General features: G+C 35.3%; 2 protein-coding genes across 2 annotated transcripts in view; one reads left to right on the plus strand and one right to left on the minus strand.

Moving 5' to 3' along the window:
* The window catches only part of MCPH1 (microcephalin 1), a 325,091-nt gene that overhangs the window by 155,116 nt on the left and 154,835 nt on the right, over window positions 1-15,140 (plus strand). The window lies entirely within an intron of this gene.
* The window catches only part of ANGPT2 (angiopoietin 2), an 81,793-nt gene that overhangs the window by 18,731 nt on the left and 47,922 nt on the right, over window positions 1-15,140 (minus strand). The window contains exons 2-3 of the mRNA XM_043988992.1: window positions 8,042-8,197; window positions 5,473-5,594 (exon numbers count right to left, since the gene is read on the minus strand). Coding sequence (XP_043844927.1) covers window positions 5,473-5,594; window positions 8,042-8,197 — 278 coding nt within the window. The remainder of the gene's footprint in view (window positions 1-5,472; window positions 5,595-8,041; window positions 8,198-15,140) is intronic.

Consider the following 15,140-nt stretch of genomic DNA (forward strand, 5'->3'; position numbering starts at 1 on the left):
AACCTCAGTATGCAACAACTTCTTAGTGTTCTGGGGAGAGTTTTGTGGGCAAGGGTTAAAATAATCAGGGAAGCCTTCATGGAAGAGGAGGAATTTGATCTGAGCCTTTAAAAGTAGGTAAGATTTTAAGCCTCCTCCTTTACATGTTTTTCCTGCCTTTTTTATCTTAATCCCACTCCCTTCTTTTCCATCATGCAGAAACTCACATGTAATCCTTCAACTTGTAATTTTGTGACTTACCTTTTTACTTGAAGAATTTTTACATTTTAAAAGTATAGCTAGGGGCAGCTAGGTGGCACAGTGGATAAAGCACTGGCCCTGGCTTCAGAAGGACCTGAGTTCAAATTCGGCCTCAGACACTTGACACTTACTAGATGTGTGACCCTAGGCAAGTCACTTAACCCCCATTGCCCCACCAAAAAAAAAAAAAAAGTATAGCTAAAGCTACACTATAATTTTAGAAGATGTGTGTACTTTTTATTGTTGAAGGATTGGATATCTCATTTTCCCAAAATAAAGCTAACAATTACATAATAGAATATATATGTGCTTTGTACAAATGGCATTATTAAAGTGGACCTCAAGACTTTCCTAAGTTGGTTTCAGAATAATTTGGTTTATTTACTTGCTTTAACAAAGACTATTAATTAAAAGTAAACTTAATTTTAAACTGGAAGTGTTTCCTGTTAGTTAAAATAGAATGCATGTTTCCAAGTGAGTATTGTTCATGGGTCTACTGAACTTTTAAGAATGTTAATTGTTTCCCCGGAATACACACAAAGGTTTGGTAAGTGTGGCTGACAGAAATTCTTCAAAAATAGGATGTAATAGGAATATTGGATACTTTGACCTTTAATTGTAAGTTCTGCTTTCTATGTTTTTTTTTTAATTCCTACATTTTTCTGCAATTAAGCATTCTCTAGTAACTGTAAGGGGAAAAGAAAGAAACAAAGGTCCCTTTTGCTCTCAGTCTGTCATTCTAAACTGTGACATTTAAAAACTGAACATTTATCCTGATCCCAGGATAAAATCCTATTTGTACAAAGTCAATTGATAAAACATTCAGGAAACAGAATCAAAAAGTATTAGAATCAGAATCCAACTCCTTTTTTTCCATTAAGGTTTATTTGCAAATAAAATATGTTTTCATGTAAGGGAGGTTTGCTTTGCAAAATTTGCTTTTGGAGCAACTAGGTGGTGCAGTAGATAAAGCACTGGCCCTGGATTCAGGAGTACCTGAGTTCAAATCCGACCTCAGACACTTGACACTTAAAAGCTGTGTGACCCTGGGCAAGTCACTTAACCCTCATTGCACCACACCAAAAAACAAACAAACAAACAAACAACTGCTTTTGAAGGAAGAGAAAATCCTTTATTATCTAATTTGTAAGTTGCCTTTTATTATTATAAAAACAAATGATAGTATGTTCAAATTCAAAACTAATTTTATGTGTCCTTGACAAATAGTGAAGGTCTCTTTGTCAACCTCAAGTTAAGAATGTTTTAATGGTACTTTATTAACATTTTGAAGCCAACTTGGGAATCAAAAGAAATATTTTTCCCTAACTGTCCACCAGATGTCTTTGATAGGGAGTTCATCCATGCATATCCATAATTATGAAAAAATTAAAATTATTTGAACCTATGCTTATTACCTTACTATTAATATACTCTTGAAATCTTGATAACCTAGCTGCTAAACCCACCACTCTTCTGAAGCTAATAATCTCTTAATTGACAAATCTAGTTGCTTTTTTTCAGTCCTCAATCCTTCTTGACCTTTTTGTAGCTTTTAACACTGTTGATCACTTTCTCCTCTTTAATATTCTTCTTCCTTGATTCATTTTGGAGTAGAATTTGAGAAAGTGAGAGTGTACAGCACACACTTAGTTTGTAACATAGGACTAGAATTCAGGAGAGAGATTAAGTCCAGCTATATAAATTTGGGAGTTAACAGCAGAGAAATAATCATTGAACCTATAATACCTGATGAGAGAACAGAGAGACAGGGACAAAGATTTGAGGGCCACCTGCAGTTAGGAAAGTGATGATCAGGAAATGAAGGATGATTCAGAACAGAGAAAAACCAAAAGAGAACCATGTTAAGAAACTTGAGAGAAGAGAAAATATTCAAAAGGAGATAGTGGTCAGCAGTATCAAAAGCTGTGGAGATGTTGAGAAGGATGAGGACCAATAAATAGTTACTGGATTTATCAATTAAAAGATTGTTAGTAGTCTTAGGAAAAGCTATTTCAGTGCAGGGCTGTGGCTGGAAACCAGATTTCTATTAGTTGAAAAGTTAGCTGGATTTGAAGAAATGGACATAACGAATGTAGAAAGCTTTTTTTTTTTAGCAGTTTGATTCTAATATGAAGGCAAGAGATGGGATGATAGCTTTAGGGGATAGCAATTTCAAATGAAGGAGTTTTTTTATTTTTGTTTGCTTTAAGATGATGAAAATCCTAGGTATATTTAAAGACACAGGGAAAGAGCCAATAGAAGAGGAGAGATTATTAAGATGTTATAGAGGAATTGATGAAAAAGAAACATTTTAAAGATAAACAGGAGGGAATTAATCATGCAAGTAAAAAGGACTTGATCTTGGCAGGAAGGAGAACTACCTCTTCACCAAAGATTGGAACAGAAGAGAGAAGGTGCCATGAAGTAAAGAGGAAGGGAAAGCAATAAGCATTTATATAACATCTGTTATAAGCCAGGCACTGTACTAAGCACTTTACAAATACTATCTCGTTTGATCCTCACAACAACCCTTCAAGGTAGGTGCTGTAGTTATTCCCCTTTTTACAGTTGAGGAAAAGAAGGCAGACAGAGATTCAGTGACTTGCCCAGGGTCATATAGCTATTAAGTTTCTGAGGCAGAATTTTAACTCGGGTGTTCCTGACTCCAGGCCCATCTCTATCCACTGTGCCAGCTTTAAGAGGGATTCTAAGGTTCATAGGATTGTAGATCTAGAGTTGGAAGAGACCTCAGAGGTCATTTGGTCTAGTCCCCTCATTATGCAAATGAGGATACTGAGGCCCAGGGAGGTTAACTGACTTACCCATAGCTCTCTATGGGCACGTTACTGGAAGGATTTGAATCACCTTTCTCTGACACCCAAACCAGTGCTTTTCCCACTGTATCATGCTGCCCCACGTTTTTTTAAATAAGAGAAGATAGAAAATGGGAGTGCATATCTGATGTCCTCTTTCAGAAAATTAGGTGAGATCATCTGCTGGGGGTAGGGGAAGGAACAGATGGTTTAGTAAGAGGTTTTTGAAGAAAAGAGGTTTCTGATGTTGGTTGTGGGGGATGTGATTGTCATTGGGGGAAGAACAAAAGTATTGTAATGTGGCAATGAGGTTACATCTGAAATTATATAATGTGATGAAATTATATAATATAAATCTGTTGTGGATCCAGTCAGCCTTGTCTTATCACTACCCCAATCAGTGGAGGGCAGGAACAATTTCAATTTTGTATCATTGGTTCCTAGCACAGTGCTTGGTATGAATAATAAATGTTTGTTGAATCATTTACACATTCTCCCTTCTGCATTCCACATGCTGTTTCTGGTCCATGGTATACCGTCTTTCACATCTGGCCTTTGCCCAGTATCTGGAACATACTTCCTCCTCATCTCTTGCCTATCAGAATTTCTTGCTTCGTTCAAAGTACTTCTCAGGTGTCACTTTCTACATGGCACCTTTCCTCATCTCTACCCACTTATCTAGTTACTGGGATTCTCCCTCTTGAAAATTACTTTGCATCTACTTTGTATTTGCTTACTCATGTACATATCGTATTCCTCATTTGTGCTCTGACACAGCTAGTGGTGCTTGGATAAAGTGCTGGGCCTGGAATCAAGAAGACCTGAGTTCAAATATGACCTCAGATGCATAATAGCTGTGTGACCCTGAGTAAGTTACTTAACTTCTCTTTGCCTCAGTTTTCTCAACTGTATTATAAAGATAATTATAGCACTTACCTCACAGGGTTCTTGTGTTCTTGTGAGGATTAAATGTGATAATATTTGTAAAAAGCATTGTACAGTGCCCAGCATATGGTAGACACTATCTTTATTCTTCTTTCTTCCCTTCCTCTAATAAATGCTGAGTTTGTTTGTTTTTTTAATTGAAATGAATCGCTTTTGAAGTTCTTTTGATTTTAGTCCCATACCAGCTCTCATGGTTGTCCCTTTTTTTCTGCTTTGGTTCTAATAACCATAGTTCAAGTCAGTTGTTCCCCACTTGTACCCCAGTGGTTCCAGTAATCTCCTAAATAAGCTTCTTGCTTCCACTATATTCCTTCTTCAATTTGTCCTCTCCATTGCTGTCCTAGTACTATTCCTAGACTACCACTCTGATCAGATGAAAAAGTTCAGATGCTTATTGAATAAAGTATGAACTGATTCTGATATTCAAGGCTTTTCACAAACTGGCTTCATTCTACCTATTCATTCATATCACATAGTAGTCCTCTTCAATTATTCTACATTTCAGAGAAGTTGGAGTATTCTCCCCCATTCATGTCCAATTCCATCTCTTTATTGTTGCTTGTACCACCCCCTCCCATGCCTACAAGGGACCCACAAGCAAATACACACAATTCTCATTCATTAGGTTGATCCAAACCTAACTCCTGTCACTTCCTAAATAAAGCCCTCCCTAGCTTTTCCACATGAAAGTAATCCCTTCCCTTCTGCTCTAGTTTCTCATACCTCTTCAGACTCTCCTTTTTACCTAATACCTTTTCTTCTGTATAAAAATGACAACTAGCATGTATATAGCACTTTTTGTGTGCCTTCCACTGTGCCAAGTACTTTGCAGATATTTCATGTGATCCTCACAACAGATAGGTGTTATTATTATACAGATAAGGACAATGAGGCAAAAAGAATTTAAGTGGGCAGCTAGGTGGCGCAGTGGATAGAGCACCAGCCCTGGAGTCAGGAGTATCTGAGTTCAAATTCGGCCTCAGACACTTGACAATTACTAGCTGTGTGACCCTGGGCAAGTCACTTAACCCCAATTGCCTCACTAAAAAAAAAAAAAAAGAAGTTAAGTAACTTATTCAGGGTCACACAGCTAGGAAGTGTTTTTAAGTCCACATATGAATTTAGGACTTCCAGCCTCCAGGCCCAGCATTCTATCTAAACTAGTTTCCATATATTAATATCTGCACCATAGTTATCTTATCGCATCCTGTCCTGTCCTCTCCTGTCCTATCCTATCCTATCCTATCCTATCCTATCCTACTTATTTTTGCTATTCCACTCTTCTCTTCCCACCCATGCCCCCAATTAATTTGTAGGATTTCTTAGATGAGTATTTCTGTCACATCTATCATTGTATCCTAGTCCCTAACCCAAATACTTACAATAGTAGGCTCTCAATAAATTGTGAATTCAATTGAATTGAACTTTGAATTCTAAAATATTTTTTTAAAAAAACTACAGTGTATTTCATTACCTGTTTTTGTCTTGAAGTTTGGTTATTTCGCTGGTCTGATCCAAGATCTGTTTTTCCAATTTATTTGTAGAAAGGGAATGTTCTAAAAGCTGAAGTTCAAGTCTTGTTGTCTGATTCAATACCTAAATAAACAAAAACAAAATGCTGAAGTCTCTTGAAAATTCTGCAAAACTAACTGCCCTTTTATTAAATTTTATTCCTAGAAATAGTTTTCCCTATGAAACATTGTCTAGTTTTTTTTGTTATTCCAGTACTGAATCATTGCAATGATTTAATGTAGTCTTACTTTCAACAGAGCATATTAATTAATGATATCTCTTTGCATTGTTTAAGGAAATGTTTGATTCTGTTTTGTTCATGATGTTATGGCAGGTAGGTGGTACAGTGGATAAAGCACTAGACCTGGAGTCAGGAAGACCCAAGTTCAAAGCCAGTCTCAGAAACTATGCCCAGAAACTCTGGGCAAGTCATTTAACAGATGGGAAGGTAAAGGAAATAAGCATTTATATAGCACCTACTATGTGCAGCTTTGCAAGGTAGGTGTTATAATTAGCCCTATTTAACATCTCTTAGCCCCAGTTTTCTCATCTGTAAAATGGTGATAATAATAGCACCTACCTCACTGGGTTGTTGTGAGTATAAAATTAGATTATATTTATAAAGCAGCTTGCAAATTTGAAAAGTGCTATATCAATGCTAGTTATTATTATGGCAAAAATAATTTCTGAGTTTTGTCCTGTTTTATTTATGGTTTTTTATTTCATTGCAGAAAAATGAAAATATCTTCAATAAATATATCCAGTGTAAATGATATATTTAGAATGTAGGAAAAATTTACATTTGAATGGGATAATGAAAGCTTTTTTAAAAATTAAACTTAATTTAAAGAGATAAAAGTTTTAATCATTGGAAAATATATACAACACGTAGTCAGCATTTCATTTAAAGTATTTCCACATTTGTGTTTCTTTGGCCAACTTCTTTTTTAATAAAAAAAAATAATAAAACCCTCACCAATTAGGAAACAATAAAAATTATATTTTTTTCTGCTTTGTGGGAAGTTCAGATGTATATTCTCTAGACAATATCACTTTTCTCATTGTATTCAAATAGCTCTGCAGACTTTTTAATTCATCAGTATTTGGCTGCTGTTGGCAGGAAGAATTGGTTACTCACATCCTCTCAGTTAATGGTCATTCAGGACATGATTTCACACTTAAGTGTAATTCAGAATTGTTGCCAAAGAATCCGTCCTTGAAAGAGCAATTGTTTGGTTTATACCTTTATGTTGTTAGCTAAACCCTTAGCCTAGTCACTGAGAGACAATGTCGGTTTCATGGACGGTCTTGTACTTCAAAGCAAAAAGGAGTCAAGTTGATACCATAAAAACCTTATTGTGAATGACTAAAGCCATTCCAACACAATGGTTTTGCTTTTGTTATTGACACCTGGAATGTAGATTTAGTCTATTTCTAATTTGGGCCTAAACATTTTACCTTGTAGATTTTTAAAGGGAAATGGGAAATCACATCATTTTCTTGATAGTTTCGAATTCTATGAAATGTGCCTATTTTAGTACAAAATCAAGAAATTGTGATTGTGATTAATTCACTTCACCATTTCTGAATGATGCACAAAAAAATTCACATCAGTAATATATAAACAATTTCTGTTAATATTTCTTGAGAAATGTCAACTCTTCAAGAATTTTCATAATGGATCATTTTTGCTCATTATTTGAGTTTACGATATACAACCTTTCCTGACCTCCTCAGTTATTAGTACTCTCCCTGTCATATTGCTTTGTGTTTAACTAGGCAGATAGGGGATGCAGTGGGTGGAATGCTGGGCCTGGAGTCAGAAAGATCTGAGTTCAAATCTAGCCTTTTCATCCTGAAGTATACCCTGATACTTGTTGACTTTCTTTCTGAAAAACAAAACAAAAAAACATGTGTGTGTGTGTGTGTGTGTGTGTGTGTGTGTGTGTGTATACTATGTCAGTGCTATTTCAGTGTTAGGTCCTAGATGGAAATCTTTGGTCAAATTCATTCTAGCCTGTCTATTTAACTGGCCATAGCAATTGGCCAAAATGGAGTGAATTTCCAGTTTTCTGGGCTTAGGTCAGATTTTTGAAGTTTATGGCCAATGAAATTAAATAAGGGAAAATAGAAAATCTTAAAAACTCCTGATGGAGCTATCCTTTCTTACCACTATTAACTCACAACCCTATATCCCAGAAAACATGCTGATGGTGTTGAGTGTATTAGAGTGCAGTTTATGTGTGTTATTTATGTAAGTAAATTTTTTAAAATATGGATATTATTTAGATAGCTTATTTTAAATAAGTGGTCGTTCAAATTATTCAAAATAAAGACAAATTTATTGTCATAAAATAGTCATGTAATCATAGTTTAGTAATTTAAATATGAATCCATTTAAACTTTTTTCTTTTTTCAGTCTAGTCTTAATTAATGTCAGGTTTTCTTAATTAATGTAAAGTCATGATACATCATCCATGCAATATTATTACTGTGACTGAGGCATTTGTGATTAGAATTTTCTTACTTACTTGGGCTTCTACATCTGTTAACTTGCGAGTCTGCTCAGCTGTTTGATTTAACAGGTTTGTTCCTATTTCAATCATTACTGCAGTCTGATTCTGTACAGCATTCTGTTGCATCTCTACCATTTCTTTCTTCATATTGTCCTGGATATAATTCTCAAGCTACAGTAGAAAAAGTATTAAGGCAGTCAGATGTGTTTGTTTGTTCAGCCTTAGAGTTCACACGATCATAAATCTTGTTCTTAAACATTTATCATAAGATCATAGATTTAGAAATAGAAGCCGAAACAATCCAACCCCCTTGTTCTAATGAGGAAACTGAGGCCAACAGAAGGGATAAGACTTGATCAAGATCACACCGATAGAAATAGCAGAGCCTTCCTTAAGAAGAACAGCCACCTAGAACAGCTATCATCCTCTTATGCTCTTCTTTTGTCTTTACAGCAGTCTTGTGATTTACTGGAGTTTGAAGTTTTGCCTTTTGAAGGTCATTTTCAGTTGCGTTGTTTTGATATGAGCATTTCAAGTCACTGAATCATAGAAATGCATTTTTAGGGGGAACCTCAGAAGTCTTCTAGTCATCCAGCCTCTACTTGCAGTTTCTTAGAAACTCCCTACTTATTTTTAAAAACAATAAGAACAATTTATTGATCACAAGATCACATTTTTTTCCAAATTGGAAAACAAAGAGGATGCAACGCTTTGGAAATTTACTGGGTTTCCAGGTTTTGTGGTGACAAAAATATATTTGCTTGGTTGTATTCACCTCATGGTGCCTTCTTAAATTAAAATGACCATCGATTCTTTTTGTACAGTTATATGATAACCAAAATATGTTTGGATTTATGATTCACACCAGGGGCCATCTTCCTGCTCTAAAACTTCTACTGCTGCTGGGTTTCCCGCATTGGGGGCATTCTGTACTTATTGGTGAAAACTGTTTTCTTACCAGCCCCAAACCTCTGACCAGGACATCGTTCTACCATGTTTCCTGTGTACATACTTACCCAAATTAATATTAATATTGCTCCTGAAAAAGGTGTATCAATCAGCTGCCCCATGATTCTATTTACCATCTCTGTAACCAAAATATCCTTCCCTGGTCACCACTTCCCTATATGTGTTGGCTTTCCCTATTAGTAAACTCTTTAATGAATGACAGGGATAGTCTCTCATTTAATTTGCATCTGTCATACCTAGCTCAGTGTTTGGCATACAGTAAATGTTTAATAAATGCTTTTTCATTCATTCAGGTTATATATACATATATATTCATCTCTTTTGAGGCATGAGTTGTTTAAAATTATACAGAACTATTGAAATTGTGCTTAGTTACATTTCTAAGAAATTGAAATATATTTAACATTGGATCACTATAATATAAACATATATAAGATAAATATATAAATATTACTATAATACAAAAGGGGGCAGCTAGGTGGTATAGAGGATAGAGTACTAGTCTTGGAGTCAGGAGGACCTGAATTCAAATCCAGCTTCAGACACATGACACTTAACCTTGATTACCTCACCAAAAGAAACAAAAAGTTGAATTCATTTAAAAGTAACTTTTGGGTATTGGCCTAGAGGGGAGAAGAAACATTTACAATAGAACTGTAATATCTAATGAAGCTTCAGTAGGGAGGTCTCTGACTTAAATCTTTGAAAAGTTTCAAAAGTTATGTATTTTCCCTCTTATGCCAACTTTGGAGTTAAGGTAAGTTATGGCATAAGAGAAATAGATAGTTTGATAATTGCCCTGAAAATGAGGTCAAGGAACAACAAATTTAAGATGTAGAGGAAAATATGTTGCTGAGACTTCCGATCGAGAGACCTAGTTGTGATTTGCCAAACTCACCATGCTAGGTTCTAGTCCCACCTCTGCTACTACCTAGCATTTGTGACCTTGACCAACTCACTCTCTGTTTCTGGGTCAGTTTGCTCCTCTGTAGCAACACCACAGTGAAGCCTGTTTATTCCAGCAAAGCATGGTCTGGCTTGTACTGATGATGTTTTACTTAATCTTTCCTCACAGTACTTCCTGCCTCTTTCCCCCATGTATTGCCTCAGTATGAAGCAGTCTCTTGTCCTGGGTTAGATCTCTGTCCGTTTCCGGTTCTTCCATTTTCATGAATGAAACAAAACAAAACAAAACCCCAGAATCAGCCCATTGAGATTTCTTTTTTCTCTAGGGAAGAGATTTAAGTCAGGGACATCTCTGCTGAAGCTTCATTAGATACTATAGTCCTATTGTAAATGTTTCCTCTCCCCTTTATCCCTATATCAGTGCTTGGTTCCTTTAAAAGAATTCAATTGAACAAATATTTATGAAACACCTAACAATGTACCAAATATTGTGCTAAATTCTGGGCCTACTTTAAGACTTAAATGAACCTATGATCTCACTGACATGTTTACTTCTATCTATTCAGATTTACAACCTATCCATGCTTTCTCATGTCCATGGATTTATTCACAAAACATTTCATCCAAAGCTGGGGTGGGGGTGGTGTTCTTTAGATCTTTAACATAGCCTAGGTACTAGTGGAACTTGTGAACTGCCTATCAGTTGTCCCCTATTCTCACTATATAACCTGTCTACATCTTTTTCTGGTCACATAATCCCTGATAATACCTTCTATGCTGCTTTTCCTACTCAAGTTTTTAGTAACATGATGTGAACCAGGACTTCTAAAACTTTTTCCTTTTTTCCTGAGAAATTTTTACACATCCCCAGGTAAATAGGTATATAAAATAGGTATACATAAACTTTTACTGTTGCCAAATTTTTTGTGATCTCCACAGTTATTCAACCCCTATATGAAGTTGTTGACCCATATTTTAAGAAGCATAGATGTGAACTACTCAGTTACATTGTAACTTTTCCTTACTCTTTGGTTGACGTACAACTTTCATTCTTTGAACATTATGGTATTACATGTTTTATAGACAGACTTTGTCACTTTAAGAATATTGGTGTTGGGGCAGCTAGGTGGCACAGTGGATAGAGCACTGGCCCTGGATTCAGGAGGACCTGAGTTCAAATCCAGCCTCAGACACTTGACAATTACTAGCTGTGTGACCCTGGGCGAGTCACTTAACCCCAACTGCTTCATTAAAAAAAAAAAAAGAATATTGGTGTTAAAAAGATAGTCATTTGAACAACATTGTAAAATAAAATAACTTCAAAAGCCATAAGAACTCTGATGTACACATTCAATGACCCACCATGATTTTAGAGTACTAATAATGAATGAAGCATGGCACTCTGTTCCTGATAGAGAGCTGATAGACTCAAGGTGAAGATTGAGACATTTATTTCTTGGACATTCAGTTTAATTCGGTAAACATTTATTAAATTATTACTATGGGGGACAGCTAGGTGATGTAGTGGATAAAGCATTGGCCCTGGATTCAGGAGGACCTTAGTTCAAATCCGACCTCAGACACTTGACACTTAACTAGCTATGTGACCCTGGGCAAGTCACTTAACCCTCATTGCCCCTCAGGGGGAAAAAAAAAACACACACACATGCAGCCACAATTCCTGCAAATCTTAAGTAATGAGATTTTTTAAATTGAATATGATGTGTACATGAAATGCTATTAATCTATCCTCCATAAAATTTCAAAATTGAGTTTGTATTCTAATCTGATTCCTGGTTTTCTAGATTTATTCTTATTATTTGTTTTATTATAATCTACATTCCAGTTAGAATAGCCTAGTTATGATTTCCCAAACTCACTCATGCTATCTCTGGTTTCTTTGACTTTTCAGAGGCTATCACCTATATCTTAGCTGCACTTTATCTTTACTACCTCCTCTTGCAATCCTTAACTTCCCTCAAGGTTCAAATCATGTACCAACTGATATACCACAAGTGCCATCTGATACCCCTATTTGTTAGTATTCTTGTTCTCCTTAAATTAACTTGAATTTACCTGTTTTACATGTTGCCTTTCTCAATATTTAATTAAATAAGTATTTATCAAATGGCTCCTATGTCCCAGTAGCTCTTCTAAGCACAGGAGATAGAAAGATAAAAAGGGAAGAGTCCCTGCCTATAAGGACCTTAAATTCTACTGAAGAAATATGACATATTCATAAATAAGTAAATATAAAGTAGATACAAAGAAGATACAAGGAAAATTATGATAGAGAAGAGTACTGACAAATGGGATGGTCTGGAATTTTTAGTAACAATGGATTTCAAAAAGTGGAATTAAATAGGGAAAGCATAGAGGTAGCTAGATGGTAACAATGGATAGAATGCTAAGTCTGGAGTCAGGAAGACCTAAATTCAAATCCATTTTCAGATACATACTAGTTGTGTGACCCTGGATAAGTCATTTTACCTCTGCCTCAGTTTCCTCAACTGTAATATGGGTATATAATAGCACTTACCTCCCAGGATTTTTGTGAGGATCAAATGAGATAATAAATGTAAATTGCTTATCAGTGCTTAACATGTAATAGGTACTTAATAAATCTTTCCTTCCTTCCGTTCCTCCTTCCAGAGTTGATGTGACTAAAAAATTCATTGCATTGCTGCAAATCCAGGGTACTTTGCTGGGCTTGTCCTTGAACAATAGGCATACAGTTCATTAGTGAACCTATACCCTAAGCCTTTCCAACTTGATGGGAGCTGACAGAGCTTATGCTCTTATGGTGTAGCCTTTGAGAAACTCTGGTCACTTTCACATCTTATAATTGTGTACATAGAGTGCTAAGATACAGAGGTAAAGGCTCACTGGACAGTCACTGATAAGTACCTTAGTAAAATGTAAACTTGAAGGAGCTGTTTTTTCTCCGAAGACCTAGTATAATGCCTTTCAAATAATAAGTATTTAAAGGTTTGGTGAATTGAATGGAATTTGAATTTTATAATAAAAGTAATCAAAATCTTGTATACCTACTGATCACTTTATTATGTAATGAACTAAGCAGGATATTGGCCTCCTTCCACTCCCCCCACAAAACACACCTGTACAAAAATACTCATGACACAACTATATAAAAATATTCATAATCTTAAAAAGTTGGAAAACAACTGTGTATTCATTGATTAGAGAATAATTGCACAATAAATTATAGTATATGAAGTAATAATGAGAGGCACCATGGTGTAATGTAGCTGCCTTCTGATTCAGGAAAACCTGTGTTCCCATATCTACCATGTGCTAACTATGTAACCTTGGATCACTCACTTAATTTCTCTGTGCTCTGGATACCTCTTTACAGCTATAAATTGTAAAGAAAGTGCCAACCTGCATTGATAGATTGAGTTTCATCATCCAGAGTTTCCTTTATCAAAGACATCACATTCCCTTATCTGTAATCTATGAAGCAACAGAAAGTTATTGTCCCATAAACAAAACATTGTATGAAGAGATAAATTTAGGAGCGTCTATGAAGTGATACAAAGAAAAGAAAGTGGATTCTTGGGGGACAGCTAGGTGGCACAGTGGATAGAGCACTGGCCCTGGAGTCAGGAGTACCTGAGTTCAAATCCGGCCTCAGACACTTAACACTTATTAGCTGTGTGACCCTGGGCAAGTCACATAACCCCATTTGCCTCACTTAAAAAAAAAAGTGGATTCTAAAGAACAATATATAAACTTACTACAATTATGTAAACAAAGATAACATTAAACTGCAACAAAACTCGGACAAAAACCCATAGAAAATATTAATCCTTTTAAAAGTTAAAACACAGAGTTTGACTTTCTTTTAAATGTGTGTGTGGTTCCATGTTCAGTCATCTACATTCAGTTTTCTTTATTGTTTTGTTAAGCTGCTTTCAGCAATATTATAGGGAGTGGAGTTGTCTTGTTGAAACAATTCATCACGTAAAAAACAAGAACAAAAAACCTCAACCCTCTTTGTCTTCATATTGTCAAACTCTTCCCTATAATAGGTCAGAAATAGCCAGGGGTTGACTTACAATAAAGCTTACCCACAGACTTCCAGACTCAATAGAATGTCCAAATGATATCTTCTAGCACAGAGGGTAATTAGCTACTCACAAAGAAATAACTGACAAAAGTGTTGAACAAAAATAATTTCTTTTTCAAAAGTGTTGAACAACATCGCAAGTGACATATCCCTTCCATTGGAGTTCTACCTCCAAAATGACATCAACCTATTAATTCTTTGGGTTTTATCAGCTTTTATCTCGGGCTTATCTAGCCCTCCTCTTTCCATCTTAAAAACAAGGACTGCACATTAAAATCTGCCAAATATTTTACTGAGGTGGAGAAAAAATCTTTGGCATTCTTCCAATGTACCAACCTTATAATCTTGTCAGAAAAGGGAAGGAAATTAGCCTCATATGACCTATTCTTCATGAAGTCACACTGTCTTCTAATTATGACTACTTCCTTTTCTATTATTTCCTAAATATGCATCCGAAATATGCATTTTAAAACTATATATTCTATAATCTTTCCAGTAATTGAATTCAGAGTCACTAGGTTATAGTTTGAAACAAGTCTATAGCTAACATCTTAACTAAGTCACTGCCTAATACTTTTTGGACTTGGTATAGTAACTGTACCCTAAAAATACATTTTATCTGACTAGGAAATAAAGTCTGGAAAGTGGATAAAAACAAACAGATTTTTAAAATACCATGGTGAAGTATTTTTGAACAACATAGAAAATGTTTTATTTAAATATAGAATCCCCCTCATTTTTTCTTCCAAACATTTTGAATGATCAAATTTGACAGAAAAAAAAATAACTTGATTTGCCAAAACAACGGTGCCAGATTAGTCACATTACAGCATTTCTCCATCTATCTTCCTTGTGGTCAAGATTATTATCATTAGTTTTTACTGCAAAAAAAAGTAATCTTATAATTGGCAAGAGAAAGAAAAACATGAACAGTTAATTTAAGTGAAATTTATCTTCAACCTTGAGTGTTTAATATTTCTCCTTTACCAACTCATGATACTGGGTGAGTGACAGTTTCTATCTAAACAAATTTAAACTTTCTGATGTGTTTCTTTTATTAATTAGTTTTGTCTATGTGACTGACAAATTAACAAACCCTCCAAGATTTCCCTTAGAAACATCTTCTCTGCCATGTAAAATGAGAAACAA

Source organism: Dromiciops gliroides, chromosome 2 (genome assembly GCF_019393635.1).
Source record: "Dromiciops gliroides isolate mDroGli1 chromosome 2, mDroGli1.pri, whole genome shotgun sequence".
Taxonomy (NCBI): domain Eukaryota; kingdom Metazoa; phylum Chordata; class Mammalia; order Microbiotheria; family Microbiotheriidae; genus Dromiciops; species Dromiciops gliroides.